At 44.3% G+C, this 16443-nt stretch overlaps 1 protein-coding gene across 1 annotated transcript in view; it reads right to left on the bottom strand.

Annotated features, from left to right (window-relative positions):
* LOC128693088 (techylectin-5B-like) overlaps positions 1-16443 on the bottom strand; it is a 252419-nt gene that overhangs the window by 235185 nt on the left and 791 nt on the right. The window contains exon 2 of the mRNA XM_070092220.1: positions 560-604. Within this exon, the coding sequence (XP_069948321.1) occupies positions 560-604 (45 nt within the window). The remainder of the gene's footprint in view (positions 1-559; positions 605-16443) is intronic.

The following is a 16443-nucleotide window of genomic DNA, read 5'->3' on the forward strand; positions in this document are numbered from 1 at the left end:
AGTTATCTTACACCAGTCTCACTCATGACAGTTATCTTACACCAGTCTCACTCATGACAGTTATCTTACACCAGTCTCACCCATGACAGTTACCTTATCCAAGTCTCTTATGACAGTTACCTTACACCAGTCTCTCTCATGACAGTTACTTCACACTGGTTTCACCCATGACAGTTACACCAGTCTCTCCCATGACAGCTACTTCACTCCAGTTTCACCCATGACATCAATTACCTTACACCAGTTTCACCCATGACAGTTGCATTACTCCAGTCTCACCCATGAGAGTTTCTTCACTATGGAAGGCTAAGTGTTAACAGCTATTAAAGCAACGGGACATAACTTAAAAGTTCACCATTTCCTCCACTGTCGCCAGTGTCTGTCACCTCTGTATGAGATTGAAAAAGCATGATGCTCAATTGAATAGCATTTTGCAACTGAGCATCAGTTGGTGCTCATGTTTCTATTGAATCTGTATCACTAGTAGTTACAGTTAACCCTAATTCTTAACGTATTTTAATATTGACCATTGTAGGTCGAATATACAACAATCACTTACCCGAGGTGATGTTGGACTGCAGCTCATCCAGCCATTGTCTCATAACTGAAATGAATAATGAAATGAGTTGCATTATTGCTAATTACGTATGTGTATTAGAGTTGATTATACACTTTCTTCTCTGCTGTTCATTATTGACTCTGAACTTTATACTATGTCGAAACACGATGTTTCTGATTCTAGATGCATTTCTTAACCTGCTCGTGTTATATATCGTCAAGGTGAAGAATAAGACATGTCTGCAGCACTTGGACATCTTCATTACCGAAAAGTTTCGTCTGCACAACAGGATTCAGTCGAACACCTCTTCAAGAGGGGGCTGTATGGAGTGGTGAAGAGGCTTTTGGTCTGAGGAATTGGACCCTTCGGTCTTCTTCCTCCGACCGAACCTAATTACCTCCACCGAAATCCCCCTTGTGGCATACTAGAAGTATGATGCATTTTATTCGGCATATGTCACCCTCCCATATAGGCTGCCTCCCGGCTAGTGAACCAGGTGCTAAGAGCTTAGCTGCCTCCCGGCTAGTGAACCAGGTGCTAAGAGCTTAGCTGCCTCCCGGCTAGTGAACCAGGTGCTAAGAGCTTAGCTGCCTCCCGGCTAGTGAACCAGGTGCTAAGAGCTTAGCTGCCTCCCGGCTAGTGAACCAGGTGCTAAGGGCTTAGCTGCATCCCGGCCAGTGAACCAGGTGCTAAGGGCTTAGCTGCCTCCCGGCCAGTGAACCAGGTGCTAAGGGCTTAGCTGCCTCCCAGCCAGTGAACCAGGTGCTAAGGGCTTAGCTGCATCCCGGCCAGTGAACCAGGTGCTAAGAGCTTAGCTGCATCCCAGCCAGTGAGCCAGATGCTATGGGCTTAGCTGCCTCCCGGCCAGTGAACCAGGTGCTAAGGGCTTAGCTGCATCCCAGCCAGTGAACCAGGCGCTAAGGGCTTAGCTGCATCCCAGCCAGTGAGCCAGATGCTAAGGGCTTAGCTGCATCCCAGCCAGTGAACCAGGCGCTAAGGGCTTAGCTGCCTCCCGGCCAGTGAACCAGGTGCTAAGGGCTTAACAATACAGTAAAGGTCCCGTCGTTATACCAGTGTCTCGGTTCATCAGCCAGTCACAGACAAGCCCGCCAGAACTGTGAAGCAATGTTGTTTACTTGTGACATGAGTATTGGCAGATTTGTCTGGGCTGCTGGTCACTCACTGTACTTCGTCTGGCTCTTGCTTGTTACATCTTTGACCACTGTGTTATACATTTGTTCTTATAGTGTTGTACATAGTGTAATAGTGCACATGTTGTAAACAGCTTCTTCATTGTTGTAGGAAATACAAATCAAATAACCTCTGATGTCTTTTTTTTTTTTGCTCCACTATTTATCGCATTAGGGCCAGGCCAAGGTATGCAGGCCATTATACACCTGTGTTTACAACACACCCCGTACCTACTCCATCCATCCCATCCCTCCTTTCTCGTTCCCTCTCCTCCCTTTCCTACTTTTGGCCTTTGGGGTCCTACCCTCGGGAATTCTAACCCCTAGGTTGGCGGACGGGTACCATTGTCCGTCGCATTATATTAAGGTCCTTGGTTTTACTGTAGTTCGCCGTGGAATCTGGATCATCAGGGGATGTCCCTGTCCTTCTCCGATCTTCCAGAGGGGGGTGGCTTGTGATGTCTTTTGGGTGACAAGTGTATCTCTGGAGGCTGCACGTCGGATTCAGGGAGATGGCAACAGAAACCTGCCTCGTGGCAGGTCGGAAACCTGTCTTATAGCAGGTTTCTGACTGTCCTCTCTTTTGTCCACGGAGGTGGCTCGGTGATGTGAAGTTGCCATCCTGTATTGCTGGTTTACAGGTATAAAAGGTGGGGTATGACAAGGGTTCCATGCCATATCTACACTACTGGTTATGCTGAGGTCTTTTTGGGCCCGGGGGGAGGGGGGGAGTGGTTCACACTCTTTCATTCCTACTAGAAGCTACTTCTCCCCCCCCCCTTTTTTTTAACATTTTTTGCTTTTTCCTTTGTCCTTATTTAGGAAAAAATAAGAGGTATTGTACACAACTAATCTTCTTAAACTTCTCCAAATCATGGTAGAGTTAAGGTAATTTATTCTCGTTTAACACATTGTTTACTGTTTCGTAACAATGAATTGTAATAATATTTCGGGATTGCAAAACAAATAACTAAAATTTAAAATCCTTACTAGTAAAGTTTAGCTGAATATATACTTAAATAATGTTAGGTCATTGGACCTAACATTGGACTATCTTTCTGACCACAGTATCAGCAAGACACTCCTGCACTATGTTGGTCAAAAAATTTAATTTCATGCTCTTAAGAGTGATGCAGGTATCGTCAGGGTGTATAATGGTGGCCAGGCTCACAATCTTTCCCTTCTTAACTCACACTATATTCCTGTCATAATTCGAAAAAACATTTTCTTGCAGTGGTACCGTAGTTCTGCCTCCTTTATAGAATAATAATAAGATATTATCTCCTTCATAGTAAAATAATAGGTATTAAAAGGACTCCAATAGAAATAAGTCACTTTGTCTAACTTTTTGGGGTTGTACTCACCTAGTTGTACTCACCTAGTTGTACTCACCTAGTTGTACTCACCTAGTTGTACTCACCTAGTTGTACTCACCTAGTTGTACTCACCTAGTTGTACTCACCTAGTTGAGGTTGCAGGGGTCGAGTCCAAGCTCCTGGCCCCGCCTCTTCACTGGTCGCTACTAGGTCACTCTCCCTGAACCATGAGCTTTATCATACCTCTGCTTAAAGCTATGTATGGATCCTGCCTCCACTACATCACTTCCCAAACTATTCCACTTACTGACTACTCTGTGGCTGAAGAAATACTTCCTAACATCCCTGTGATTCATCTGTGTCTTCAGCTTCCAACTGTGTCCCCTTGTTACTGTGTCCAGTCTCTGGAGCATCCTGTCTTTGTCCACCTTGTCAATTCCTCTCAATATATTGTAAGTCGTTATCATGTCCCCCCTATCTCTCCTGTCCTCCAGTGTCGTCAGGTTGATTTCCCTTAACCTCTCCTCGTAGGACATACCTCTTAGCTCTGGGACTAGTCTTGTTGCAAACCTTTGCACTTTCTCTAGTTTATTTACATGCTCGGCTAGATGTGGGTTCCAAACTGGTGCTGCATACTCCAATATGGGCCTAACGTACACGGTGTACAGGGTCCTGAATGATTCCTTATTAAGATGTCGGAATGCTGTTCTGAGGTTTGCTAGGCGCCCATATGCTGCAGCAGTTATTTGGTTGATGTGCGCTTCAGGAGATGTACCTGGTGTTATACTCACCCCAAGATCTTTTTCCTTGAGCGAGGTTTGTAGTCTCTGGCCCCCCAGACTGTACTCCGTCTGCGGTCTTCTTTGCCCTTCCACGAACTTCATGACTTTGCACTTGGTAAGATTGAACTCCAGGAGCCAATTGCTGGACCAGGTCTGCAGCCTGTCCAGATCCCTTTGTAGTTCTGCCTGGTCTTCAATCGAATGAATTCTTCTCATCAACTTTACGTCATCTGCAAACAGGGACACCTCGGAGTTTATTCCTTTCGTCATGTCGTTCACAAATACAGAAATAGCACTGGTCCTAGGACTGACCCCTGTGGGACCCCGCTGGTCACAGGTGCCCACTCTGACACCTCGCCAAGTACCATGACTCGCTGCTGTCTTCCTGACAAGTATTCCTTGATCCATTGTAGTGCCTTCCCTGTTATCCCTGCTTGGTCCTCCAGTTTTTGCACTAATCTCCTGTGTGGTACTGTGTCAAACGCCTTCTTGCAGTCCAAGAAGATGCAATTCACCCACCCCTCTCTCTCTTGTCTTACTGCTGTCACCATGTCATAGAACTCCAGTAGGTTTGTGACACATGATTTCCCGTCCCTGAAAGCATGTTGGCTGCTGTTGATGAGATCATTCCTCTCTATGTAACTGTATTTGTGCATACCTGAATAAACTTGCTTACTTACTCATACCTTTGTTGAACGTGATGTCCGGGCATGTGATACTGACATTCTGGAGCAACTTGGTCTCCACGACCTCACAATTCTCAAAGTGGAAACTTATGTACCACCAGCTTGCAGGTGGAGACACTCCTCCTGCAATGTAGCTAGCTTAACTTTTGATTGTAGAGAACTTCCATCTTCAGTCAGTATTGGAGGATACCGTTTACAAGTCCTAGAGTCGATCCCTACACAACAACAGTATTGAAATTGCTGGCGTGTCGTTCACCCAATGAAATATTGCAGGTCTATGGCAAAATTCCCAGTCTTTGGTACTGCCGACTATGTCAATACATCTTACAGCCTTAATTGTAATGAGGCTCACCCAGCTTATTATCGCCGTTGTCAGGTTTATTTAAAAGAACAAGAAATTCACTGTCTCATAGAAAAAGAAGGTTTCACTTACGCCATGACAGTCTTACATCATGACTTTGTTACTGGAGTTACTAAGTGGCCGCAAACCTCGGAGGTACCTGTTTGTGTCTGTTTACAAAAACCTAAATTGCGCTCCACTATTATCCGTCCCGTCTTGGGCTATATTTTATTGCATCGGATCCTTATCCCGATGGAACTTTGAATGAAAGGGAACTTCTCGTATGCATCGGTATACCACACATACTCGGTATACTCTCTCATATATCGCTGCATTACACTGCTGCCACCATCTACTTGAACAAGTGGTATACAGTCTGTTCTTCGTATCTTTCTCCTCGAACATTATAGATTCCATATGTTGCATTTCTGTTATCTTCCTTACTACCACCTCTTTTCTTACTAGATAATTTTAATGCTCATTATTTCCTCTCGGAAAGGGGGGAGGGGCTCTAACTGTGACTCTGTGATCAGTTAGAGCAGTGGTTCCCAAACTTTTTCAGCTTGTTACCCAATTTAACATGCCACATAAAGCATGTTACCCCTTTCACAAAATGTTGTTATTATTGATATATATGGCTAAAAGTGAACGTATACAGCCTCGCATACTCTGCTAATCCTAGCAAAACCATTGAAAACGTAAGAACCACACATACATTATATATAAAATTAATAATAGCTACAAATTCACAGTAACAGTGGGTAAATACTAACTATATACTGCACAGGGCAGTACACATACATACCAGCTTATGTCTACCTCGGCTGATGCTCACAGATAAACTGACAGTGTGAAATAGAGGCAGCCTCAGGAAGTGAGTGACGCGTACTGGACAGGTCGATCTGGGCTACTGAGTGACTTTTGTCCTGAAGCATACTTGTCAAAATACTTTTGGGTTTCCACACACTTAGCTATATATTTCTTCTTTTCTAATACTGTATATTAGTTTTTGATGTTTATTGTTATTTGGTTTAACTTTATTACTTACTTATAATAGGTTTACTTTACAACTTTATATACTAAGACAAAGTTAACAATAATCCTCATACCGGGTACCGCATTGTTTTCTTGATTTTCAGAATTCATAACTTTTTTTTCTGTCACCCCCTCCATTACCCCCCAAAAATGGTTAAATTACCCCCAGGGGGTAATTTACCCCCAGTTTGGGAACCACTGAGTTAGAGACTCTTCTCACTTCTCTTCCATGTTTTAAATACGGGTACTCCCACACATTTTGATCCTCACACTCAATTTCTCTTTTGAAGTGGTCTCTCAGCATTGATATCAGCCTCATGTAGCATGTTTCAACCGTACTGCACGAGTACAATCTGGAGACCACGAAGCCACGCATTTCTGAGAGTGTCTGCTCGTGGTCTGAGAGACTGGATGTGAAACCATATTAAAATCAAAGTCAAAAATAGTTGTAATAGCTCATCTGTAGGCGACAAAGAAGGTTCCTCACTAAAAATAATTTGACATGAGTAAAGGTCCAAATTCGCCTGTTAAAACTGCTAACGTGGTCTTCGAGGAGGGCCAGAATATGAATGGGAAGTGAGGAGGATAGGAAAATAATCGCTGTCATGTAAATCTGGGAGCACAGACTAGGTAAAGTTGAGTGTAGTTAAGAAGGAGCAAACTGAGAGACCACTTCAAAAGAGAAATTGAGTGTGAGGATCAAAATGTGTGGGAGTACCCGTATTTAAAACATGGAAGAGAAGTGAGAAGAGTCTCTAACTCAGTGGTTCCCAAACTGGGGGTAAATTACCCCCTGGGGGTAATTTAACCATTTTTGGGGGGTAATGGAGGGGGTGACAGAAAAAAAAGTTATGAATTCTGAAAATCAAGAAAACAATGCGGTACCCGGTATGAGGATTATTGTTAACTTTGTCTTAGTATATAAAGTTGTAAAGTAAACCTATTATAAGTAAGTAATAAAGTTAAACCAAATAACAATAAACATCAAAAACTAATATACAGTATTAGAAAAGAAGAAATATATAGCTAAGTGTGTGGAAACCCAAAAGTATTTTGACAAGTATGCTTCAGGACAAAAGTCACTCAGTAGCCCAGATCGACCTGTCCAGTACGCGTCACTCACTTCCTGAGGCTGCCTCTATTTCACACTGTCAGTTTATCTGTGAGCATCAGCCGAGGTAGACATAAGCTGGTATGTATGTGTACTGCCCTGTGCAGTATATAGTTAGTATTTACCCTCTGTTACTGTGAATTTGTAGCTATTATTAATTTTATATATAATGTATGTGTGGTTCTTACGTTTTCAATGGTTTTGCTAGGATTAGCAGAGTATGCGAGGCTGTATACGTTCACTTTTAGCCATATATATCAATAATAACAACATTTTGTGAAAGGGGTAACATGCTTTATGTGGCATGTTAAATTGGGTAACAAGCTGAAAAAGTTTGGGAACCACTGCTCTAACTGATCACAGAGTCACAGTTAGAGCCCCTCCCCCCTTTCCGAGAGGAAATAATGAGCATTAAAATTATCTAGTAAGAAAAGAGGTGGTAGTAAGGAAGATAACAGAAATGCAACATATGGAATCTATAATGTTCGAGGAGAAAGATACGAAGAACAGACTGTATACCACTTGTTCTAACAGCACCTTTCAAGGCAGGTGAAATTGCTGACCTAGAAAATGTACAGAGAACCTTCACGGCGTGCATAACGGAGATAAAACACCTCAATTATTGGGAGCACTTGAGGTTCCTAAACCTGTATTCCCTGGAACGCAGGCGGGAGAGATACATGATTATATACACCTGGAAAATCCTAGAGGGACTAGTACCGAACTTGCACACGAAAATCACTCACTATGAAAGCAAAAGACTTGGCAGACGATGCAACATCCCCCCAATGAAAAGCAGGGGTGTCACTAGCACGTTAAGAGACCATACAATAAGTGTCAGGGGCCCGAGACTGTTCAACTGCCTCCCAGCATACATAAGGGGGATTACCAACAGACCCCTGGCTGTCTTCAAGCTGGCACTGGGCAAGCACCTAAAGTCGGTACCTGACCAGCTGGGCTGTGGCTCGTACGTTGGTTTGCGTGCAGCCAGCAGTAACAGCCTGGTTGATCAGGCTCTGATCCACCAGGAGGCCTGGTCACAGACCGGGACGTGGGGGCGTTGACCCCTGGAACTCCAGTTAAACTCCAGGTCTCCAAGTAGTGGTTACATGCAAAGGATTTCGTACGTACATATTAAGCGAAGTAAGAGGTCAATAGCAGAGCGGCCCTTACGAATGCCAAATTGACTAGCGTGTGTGTCTAAATACCACACCAAACGTCTATTTACTACACGTTCCATCAGCTTGCAAACAGTAAAAGCAATGGAAAGAGAGTGAGGCATCACGACCCGAAGTACCTGGTTTACGAACAAACAGAAGAAGGGCAGTTTTCTACAGCTGGGAAAGAACTCCTTGCGACCATATAAGACTAAAAAGACTTAAGAGAACTGCAAGGGCTAACGGATAAAAATGCTGAAGCAGACGAATATGAATGTCGTCAGTCCCAGCTGCTGACGATCGGCAAGTGGAAAGTGTTGACTCCAGTTCTAGATAGACTCGCCTCTGCTAGAAGACAAGTCTAAAGGCAGTCACTCTCTTGCAGACTTGGAGGAAAGAAACGAGGGGCATAGATGTAGTCCATGAGAGATACAGACCAGATGATGTCCAATCTCTGTGGCAACTTCAAGCGGTCTTGGAAGCTGACATCAGTGACATGCTATATAGAAAGCCACTTGTTATGCAAAGCATTTCGGGCAAATTAGGTCAGTTTTATCCCGAAATGCGACCCACACCAGTCAACTAGCACCCAGATAGCCATTTTACTGATGAGCAAATATAGACAATCGGTGTAAGGAAACATGCGGAATGTTTTCACCCTTGCTGGGAATCGAACCCGGACACTCAGCGTACGAAATGAGAGCTTTTGCCACCAGGCCACAGGTCACCATCGATTTCCGTACCCTTTTCCGAACTGCACTCATAGAGGAAGCCGAAGTAACGGCAGAAACATACTGCAGTTGACAGTTGCGTTTAGCTTCACGGATGACACGATGGGCAACCACTATCACCTCCATTCTCACCATTACTGTCTCCCAGGACAGTACCTCCAGCTTCACAATTACTGTCTCCCAGGACAGTACCTCCAGCTGCACCATTGCTGTCTCCCAGGACAGCACCTCCAGCTGCACCATTACTGTCTCCCAGGACAGCACCTCCAGCTGCACCATTGCTGTCTCCCAGGACAGCACCTCCAGCTGCACCATTACTGTCTCCCAGGACAGCACCTCCAGCTTCACCATTACTGTCTCCCAGGACAGCACCTCCAGCCTTGCAGTTTCGGACTACATGGCCAGCACCAAGGGCGATACGATCCAGCCCAGATTTTTGGTTTTCCCATCTGTTGTAGAATGCTTCGAGGTTTTCTATGAAGGCTCCTTTATGTTATAATCTTTTAATACCAATGTGATTTTAGTCCACAGATTGATCTCATTTGGGCATACCCAAAAACACTTCCCTGATTTAATACTGCTTGTAGATAGTTCTTGGATATCTGCACAAGGGGCGTGACACCAATTTTCACAAAAATGGCAAGTTATCCATGTGGAAGCCCGTTTGTTTGATTGACTGCAGACTACACTGAGTTTCATATCGTGATTTCAATGGCTGATTTACCGTAATTCTACTAGTAACCCCTTGAATATTCTGCTAACAACCTCCTTAAAGCGAAGATCTGGCTATTTGTATTTCTATTTCTAACTGTACTTGTATATTAGGACAGCTTACTGGTGTCCGTTCCTGTTTTATATTTATTGTTTGTGCTTGATAAGGACGTATAATACCCCGTCTGTTTACAGTCTGCTTTATCGTCCAACGAATCCGTTTGAAACCGGTCAAGGGATTGGACCAGTCAAGGGTTCGGACCAGTCAAGGGTTCGGACCAGTCAAGGGTTCGGACCGGCCAAGGGTTCGGAACCAGTCGGATCCGATCAGTGGGTCACTTATTTAAAACATATCTGGTCGGTGATTTGGGCTAACTCATGAAGGAACTACTGGAAATTATTTAACCGTGCAATATGTGAATAGATTGATACAAAAGTATAACTTGCGTGTTGATGAACCGGTGATTGCAGGCAGCTCCTACAATGACGAACTGGAGTTTACCAGGAGAGAGTTCCGGGGGTCAACGCCCCCGCGGCCCGGTCTGTGACCAGGCCTCCTGGTGGATCAGAGCCTGATCAACCAGGCTGTTGCTGCTGGCTGCACGCAAACCAACGTACGAGCCACAGCCCGGCTGATCAGGAACTGACTTTAGGTGCTTGTCCAGTGCCAGCTTGAAGACTGCCAGGGGTCTGTTGGTAATCCCCCTTATGTGTGCTGGGAGGCAGTTGAACAGTCTCGGGCCCCTGACACTTATTGTATGGTCTCTTAACGTGCTAGTGACACCCCTGCTTTTCATTGGGGGGATGTTGCATCGTCTGCCAAGTCTTTTGCTTTCGTAGTGAGCGATTTTCGTGTGCAAGATCGGTACTAGTCCCTCTAGGATTTTCCAGGTGTATATAATCATGTATCTCTCCCTCCTGCGTTCCAGGGAATACAGGTTTAGGAACCTCAAGCGCTCCCAATAATTGAGGTGTTTTATCTCCGTTATGCGCGCCGTGAAAGTTCTCTGCACATTTTCTAGGTCGGCAATTTCACCTGCCTTGAAAGGTGCTGTTAGTGTGCAGCAATATTCCAGCCTAGATAGAACAAGTGACCTGAAGAGTGTCATCATGGGCTTGGCCTCCCTAGTTTTGAAGGTTCTCATTATCCATCCTGTCATTTTTCTAGCAGATGCGATTGATACAATGTTATGGTCCTTGAAGGTGAGATTCTCCGACATGATCACTCCCAGGTCTTTGACGTTGGTGTTTCGCTCTATTTTGTGGCCAGAATTTGTTTTGTACTCTGATGAAGATTTAATTTCCTCATGTTTACTATATCTGAGTAATTGAAATTTCTCATCGTTGAACTTCATATTGTTTTCTGCAGCCCACTGAAAGATTTGGTTGATGTCCGCCTGGAGCTTTGCAGTGTCTGCAATGGAAGACACTGTCATGCAGATTCGGGTGTCATCTGCAAAGGAAGACACGGTGCTGTGGCTGACATCCTTGTCTATGTCGGATATGAGGATGAGGAACAAGATGGGAGCGAGTACTGTGCCTTGTGGAACAGAGCTTTTCACCGTAGCTGCCTCGGACTTTACTCTGTTGACGACTACTCTCTGTGTTCTGTTAGTGAGGAAATTATAGATCCATCGACCGACTTTTCCTGTTATTCCTTTAGCACGCATTTTGTGCGCTATTACGCCATGGTCACACTTGTCGAAGGCTTTTGCAAAGTCTGTATATATTACATATGCATTCTTTTTGTCTTCTAGTGCATTTAGGACCTTGTCGTAGTGATCCAATAGTTGAGACAGACAGGAGCGACCTGTTCTAAACCCATGTTGCCCTGGGTTGTGTAACTGATGGGTTTCTAGATGGGTGGTGATCTTGCTTCTTAGGACCCTTTCAAAGATTTTTATGATATGGGATGTTAGTGCTATTGGTCTGTAGTTCTTAGCTGTTGCTTTACTGCCCCCTTTGTGGAGTGGGGCTATGTCTGTTGTTGTTTTTAGTAACTGTGGGACGACCCCCGTGTCCATGCTCCCTCTCCATAGGATGGAAAAGGCTCGTGATAGGGGCTTCTTGCAGTTCTTGATGAACACAGAGTTCCATGAGTCTGGCCCTGGGGCAGAGTGCATGGGCATGTCATTTATCGCCTGTTCGAAGTCATTTGGCGTCAGGATAACATCGGATAGGCTTGTGTTAATCAAATTTTGTGGCTCTCTCATAAAAAATTCATTTTGATCTTCGACTCTCAGTCTGGTTAGCGGCTTGCTAAAAACTGAGTCATATTGGGACTTGAGTAGCTCACTCATTTCCTTGCTGTCATCTGTGTAGGACCCATCTTGTTTAAGTAGGGGCCCAATACTGGACGTTGTTCTCGATTTTGATTTGGCATAGGAGAAGAAATACTTCGGGTTTCTTTCGATTTCATTTATGGCTTTTAGTTCTTCCCGCGATTCCTGACTCCTAAAGGATTCTTTTAGCTTAAGTTCGATGCTTGCTATTTCTCTGACCAGTGTCTCCCTACGCATTTCAGATATATTGACCTCTTTTAGCCGCTCTGTTATTCTTTTCCGTCGCCTGTAAAGGGAGCGCCTGTCTCTTTCTATTTTACATCTACTCCTCCTTTTTCTTAGAGGAATAAGCCTTGTGCATACATCGAGTGCCACCGAGTTAATCTGTTCTAGGCATAAGTTGGGGTCTGTGTTGCTTAGTATATCTTCCCAGCTTATATCGGTTAGGACTTGGTTTACTTGGTCCCACTTTATGTTTTTGTTATTGAAGTTGAATTTGGTGAATGCTCCCTCGTGACTAATCTCATTATGTCGGTCTGGGGCTCCGCGCATACATGACTGAACCTCAATTATGTTGTGATCTGAGTATATTGTTTTTGATATGGTGACATTTCTTATCACATCATCATTGTTAGTGAAGATGAGGTCTAGTGTATTCTCCAGTCTAGTAGGCTCTATTATTTGCTGGTTTAAATTGAATTTTGTGCAGAGATTTAAAAGCTCGTGTGAGTGTGAGTTTTCATCTGAGCTGCCTCCTGGTGTTATTTCTGCAACAATATTATTTGCTATATTCCTCCATTTTAGGTGCCTTAAGTTGAAATTTCCCAGGAGCAAGATGTTGGGTGCAGGAGCTGGAAGATTTTCCAGACAGTGGTCAATTTTTAACAGCTGTTCCTGGAATTGCTGGGATGTTGCATCCGGAGGCTTGTAAAGTAAAAGGACACAAGTGCAACTAATGTGACATTTATTGTGGCAACGTTTCGCTCTCCAGGAGCTTTATCAAGCCATCAACCATTACCGTAATGGCTTGATAAAGCTCCTGGAGAGCGAAACGTTGCCACAATAAATGTCACATTAGTTGCACTTGTGTCCTTTTACTTTACATATTGTCGGTAATTCTACCAACTTTATTACAATCCGGAGGCTTGTAGACTACCACAATGACTAGGTTTTGGTTCTCGACCTTTACTGCTAAAACTTCCACTATTCCACTACATCATTTGAGGCATTTAGCAGTTCTGTGCAAACAAGTGACTCTGCAATGTACAGGCCAACCCCCCCCCTTTTGCCTGTTCACTCTGTCACATCTGTATAGGTTGTAACCTGGGATCCATATTTCGTTGTCCAAGTGATCCTTTATGTGGGTCTCAGTGAAAGCCGCGAACATTGCCTTTGCCTCTGCAAGCAGTCCACGGATGAAAGGTATTTTGTTGTTTGTTGCTGGCTTTAGACCCTGTATATTTGCAAAGAAGAATGTCATCGGACTGGTGGTATTGTTGGTACTGGGGGGGGGGGATTTTTTTTCCGGCGATACTTTTATGAACAGTCTGAAGGTTTATCGATCATTGTATCTAACTTGTCTAGGTTTTTTTTTCTCACCACCACAACAAATGCTATATTATCACTACAGCTGACTGGTGAAGATTATTGAAGGAAAGACACTTTTTCTGGAGTAATATTTGTTTTTCGTTGTGTATATTGCGACCGCTGGTAACTAGAGTTTACATGAATTTCACTGTATACGTCTGATATTTCAAGAATGATGAAAATACTACTGAAAGTCACTCCACTACACTAAGTACCATTATAATACTGGTTAGTTGCTACTACAACACTGTATTCACTAATTCACTGGTATCACTAGATTATATGCGAGGTACACTAGCAGGCCAGGAAGATTATATGCGAGGTGCACTAGCAGGCCAAGAAGATTATATGCGAGGTACACTAGCAAGCCAAGATGATTATATGCGAGGTACACTAGCAGGCCAGGAAGATTACATGCGAGGTACACTAGCAGACCAGGAAGATTATATGCGAGGTACACAAGCAGGCCAGGAAGATTACATGCGAGGTACACTAGCAGACCAGGAAGATTATATGCGAGGTACACAAGCAGGCCAGGAAGATTACATGCGAGGTACACTAGCAGACCAGGAAGATTATATGCGAGGTACACAAGCAGGCCAGGAAGATTACATGCGAGGTACACTAGCAGACCAGGAAGATTATATGCGAGGTACACTAGCAGGCCAGGAAGATTATATGCGAGGTACACTAGCAGACCAGGAAGATTATATGCGAGGTACACAAGCAGGCCAGGAAGATTACATGCGAGGTACACTAGCAGACCAGGAAGATTATATGCGAGGTACACAAGCAGGCCAGGAAGATTACATGTGAGGTACACTAGCAGACCAGGAAGATTATATGCGAGGTACACAAGCAGGCCAGGAAGATTACATGCGAGGTACACTAGCAGACCAGGAAGATTATATGCGAGGTACACTAGCAGGCCAGGAAGATTATATGCGAGGTACACTAGCAGACCAGGAAGATTATATGCGAGGTACACAAGCAGGCCAGGAAGATTACATGCGAGGTACACTAGCAGACCAGGAAGATTATATGCGAGGTACACTAGCAGGCCAGGAAGATTATATGCGAGGTACATTAGCAGGCCAGGAAGATTATATGCGAGGTACACTAGCAGGCCAGGAAGATTGTATGTGACGTACACTAGCAGACCAGGAAAATTATATGCGAGGTACATTAGCAGGCCAGGAAGATTATATGCGAGGTACACTAGCAGGCCAGGAAGATTATATGTGAGGTACACTAGCAGACCAGGAAGATTATGTGCGAGGTACACTAGCAGGCCAGGAAGATTATATGCGAGGTGCACTAGCAGACAAGGAAGATTATATGCGAGGTACACTAGCAGGCCAGGAAGATTATATGCGAGGTGCACTAGCAGACAAGGAAGATTATATGCGAGGTACACTAGCAGGCCAGGAAGATTATATGTGAGGCACCATAGCAGGTCAGGAAGATTATATACGAGGTACACTAGCAGACCAGGAAGATTTTATGCGAGGTACATTAGCAGGCCAGGAAGATTATATGCGAGGTACACTAGCAGGCCAGGAAGATTGTATGTGAGGTACACTAGCAGGCAATGAAGATTATACGTGAGGTACACTAGCAGGCCAGGAAGAATATACACGAGGTAAACTATCAGGCTAGGAAGATTATATGTGAGGTCCACTAGCAGGCAAGGAAGATTATATCGAGGTACACAAGCAGGTCAGGAAGATTATGTGCGAGGTACACTAGCAGGCCAGGAAGATTATATGCGAGGTACACTAGGAGGCCAGGAAGATTATAAGCAAGGTACACTAGCAGGTCAGGGAGATTATGTGCGAGTTACAATAGCAGTCCAGGAAGATTATGTGCGAGGTACACTAGCAGGCCAAGAAGATTATATGCGAGGTACACTAGCAGGCCAGGAAGATTATATGTGAGGTACACTAGCAGGCTAGAAAGATTATATCGAGGTACACAAGCAGGCCAGGAAGATTATATGCGAGGTACACTAGCAGGCCAGGAAGATTATATGCGAGATACACTAGCAGTCCAGGAAGATTATATGCGAGGTACATTAGCAGGCCAGGAAGATTATATGCGAGGTACACTAGCAGGCCAGGAAGAGTGTATGCGAGTTACACTAGCAGGCCAGGAAGAATAAATGTGAGGTACACTAGCAGGCTAGGAAGATTATTTCGACGTACACTAGCAGGCCAGGAAGATTGTATGCGATGTGCACTAGCATGCTAGGAAGATTATATGTGAGGTCCACTAGCAGTCCAGGAAGATTATATGCGAGGAACACTAGCAGTCCAGGAAGATTATACGCGAGTTACACTAGCAGGCCAGGAAGATAATATGCGAGGTACACTAGCAGGCCATGAAGATTATATGCGAGGTACACTAGCAGTCCAGGAAGATTATATGCGAGGTACACTAGCAGGCCAGGAAGATTATATGCGAGGTACACTAGCAGGCCAGGAAGATTATATGTTAGGTACACTAGCAGGTCAGGAAGATTATTTGCGAGGTACAGTAGCAGTCCAGGAAGATTATGTGCGAGGTACAATAGCAGGCCAGGAAGATTATATGCGATGTACACTAGCAGGCCAGGAAGATTATATGTTAGGTACACTAGCAGGTCAGGAAGATTATTTGCGAGGTACAGTAGCAGTCCAGGAAGATTATGTGCGAGGTACAATAGCAGGCCAGGAAGATTATATGCGAGGTACACTAGCAGGCCAGGAAGATTATATGTGAGGTACACAAGCAGGCTAGGAAGATTATATCGAGTAGTAGCAGCCTCTCTCCAGAATGCTGTCAGCCGTGTTTCCCAGGTGGCCACTATGCATGGGTAAAAATTCACAGTATAAAACCCAGTTGTGTCTACTTCCTCTTACCACTGGCTATTTTCAGTACTAATTCCATCACGAAATATTGTAGTCTTATGTAACGC

The sequence above is a fragment of the Cherax quadricarinatus genome, chromosome 38 (genome assembly GCF_038502225.1).
Source record: "Cherax quadricarinatus isolate ZL_2023a chromosome 38, ASM3850222v1, whole genome shotgun sequence".
NCBI lineage: Eukaryota > Metazoa > Arthropoda > Malacostraca > Decapoda > Parastacidae > Cherax > Cherax quadricarinatus.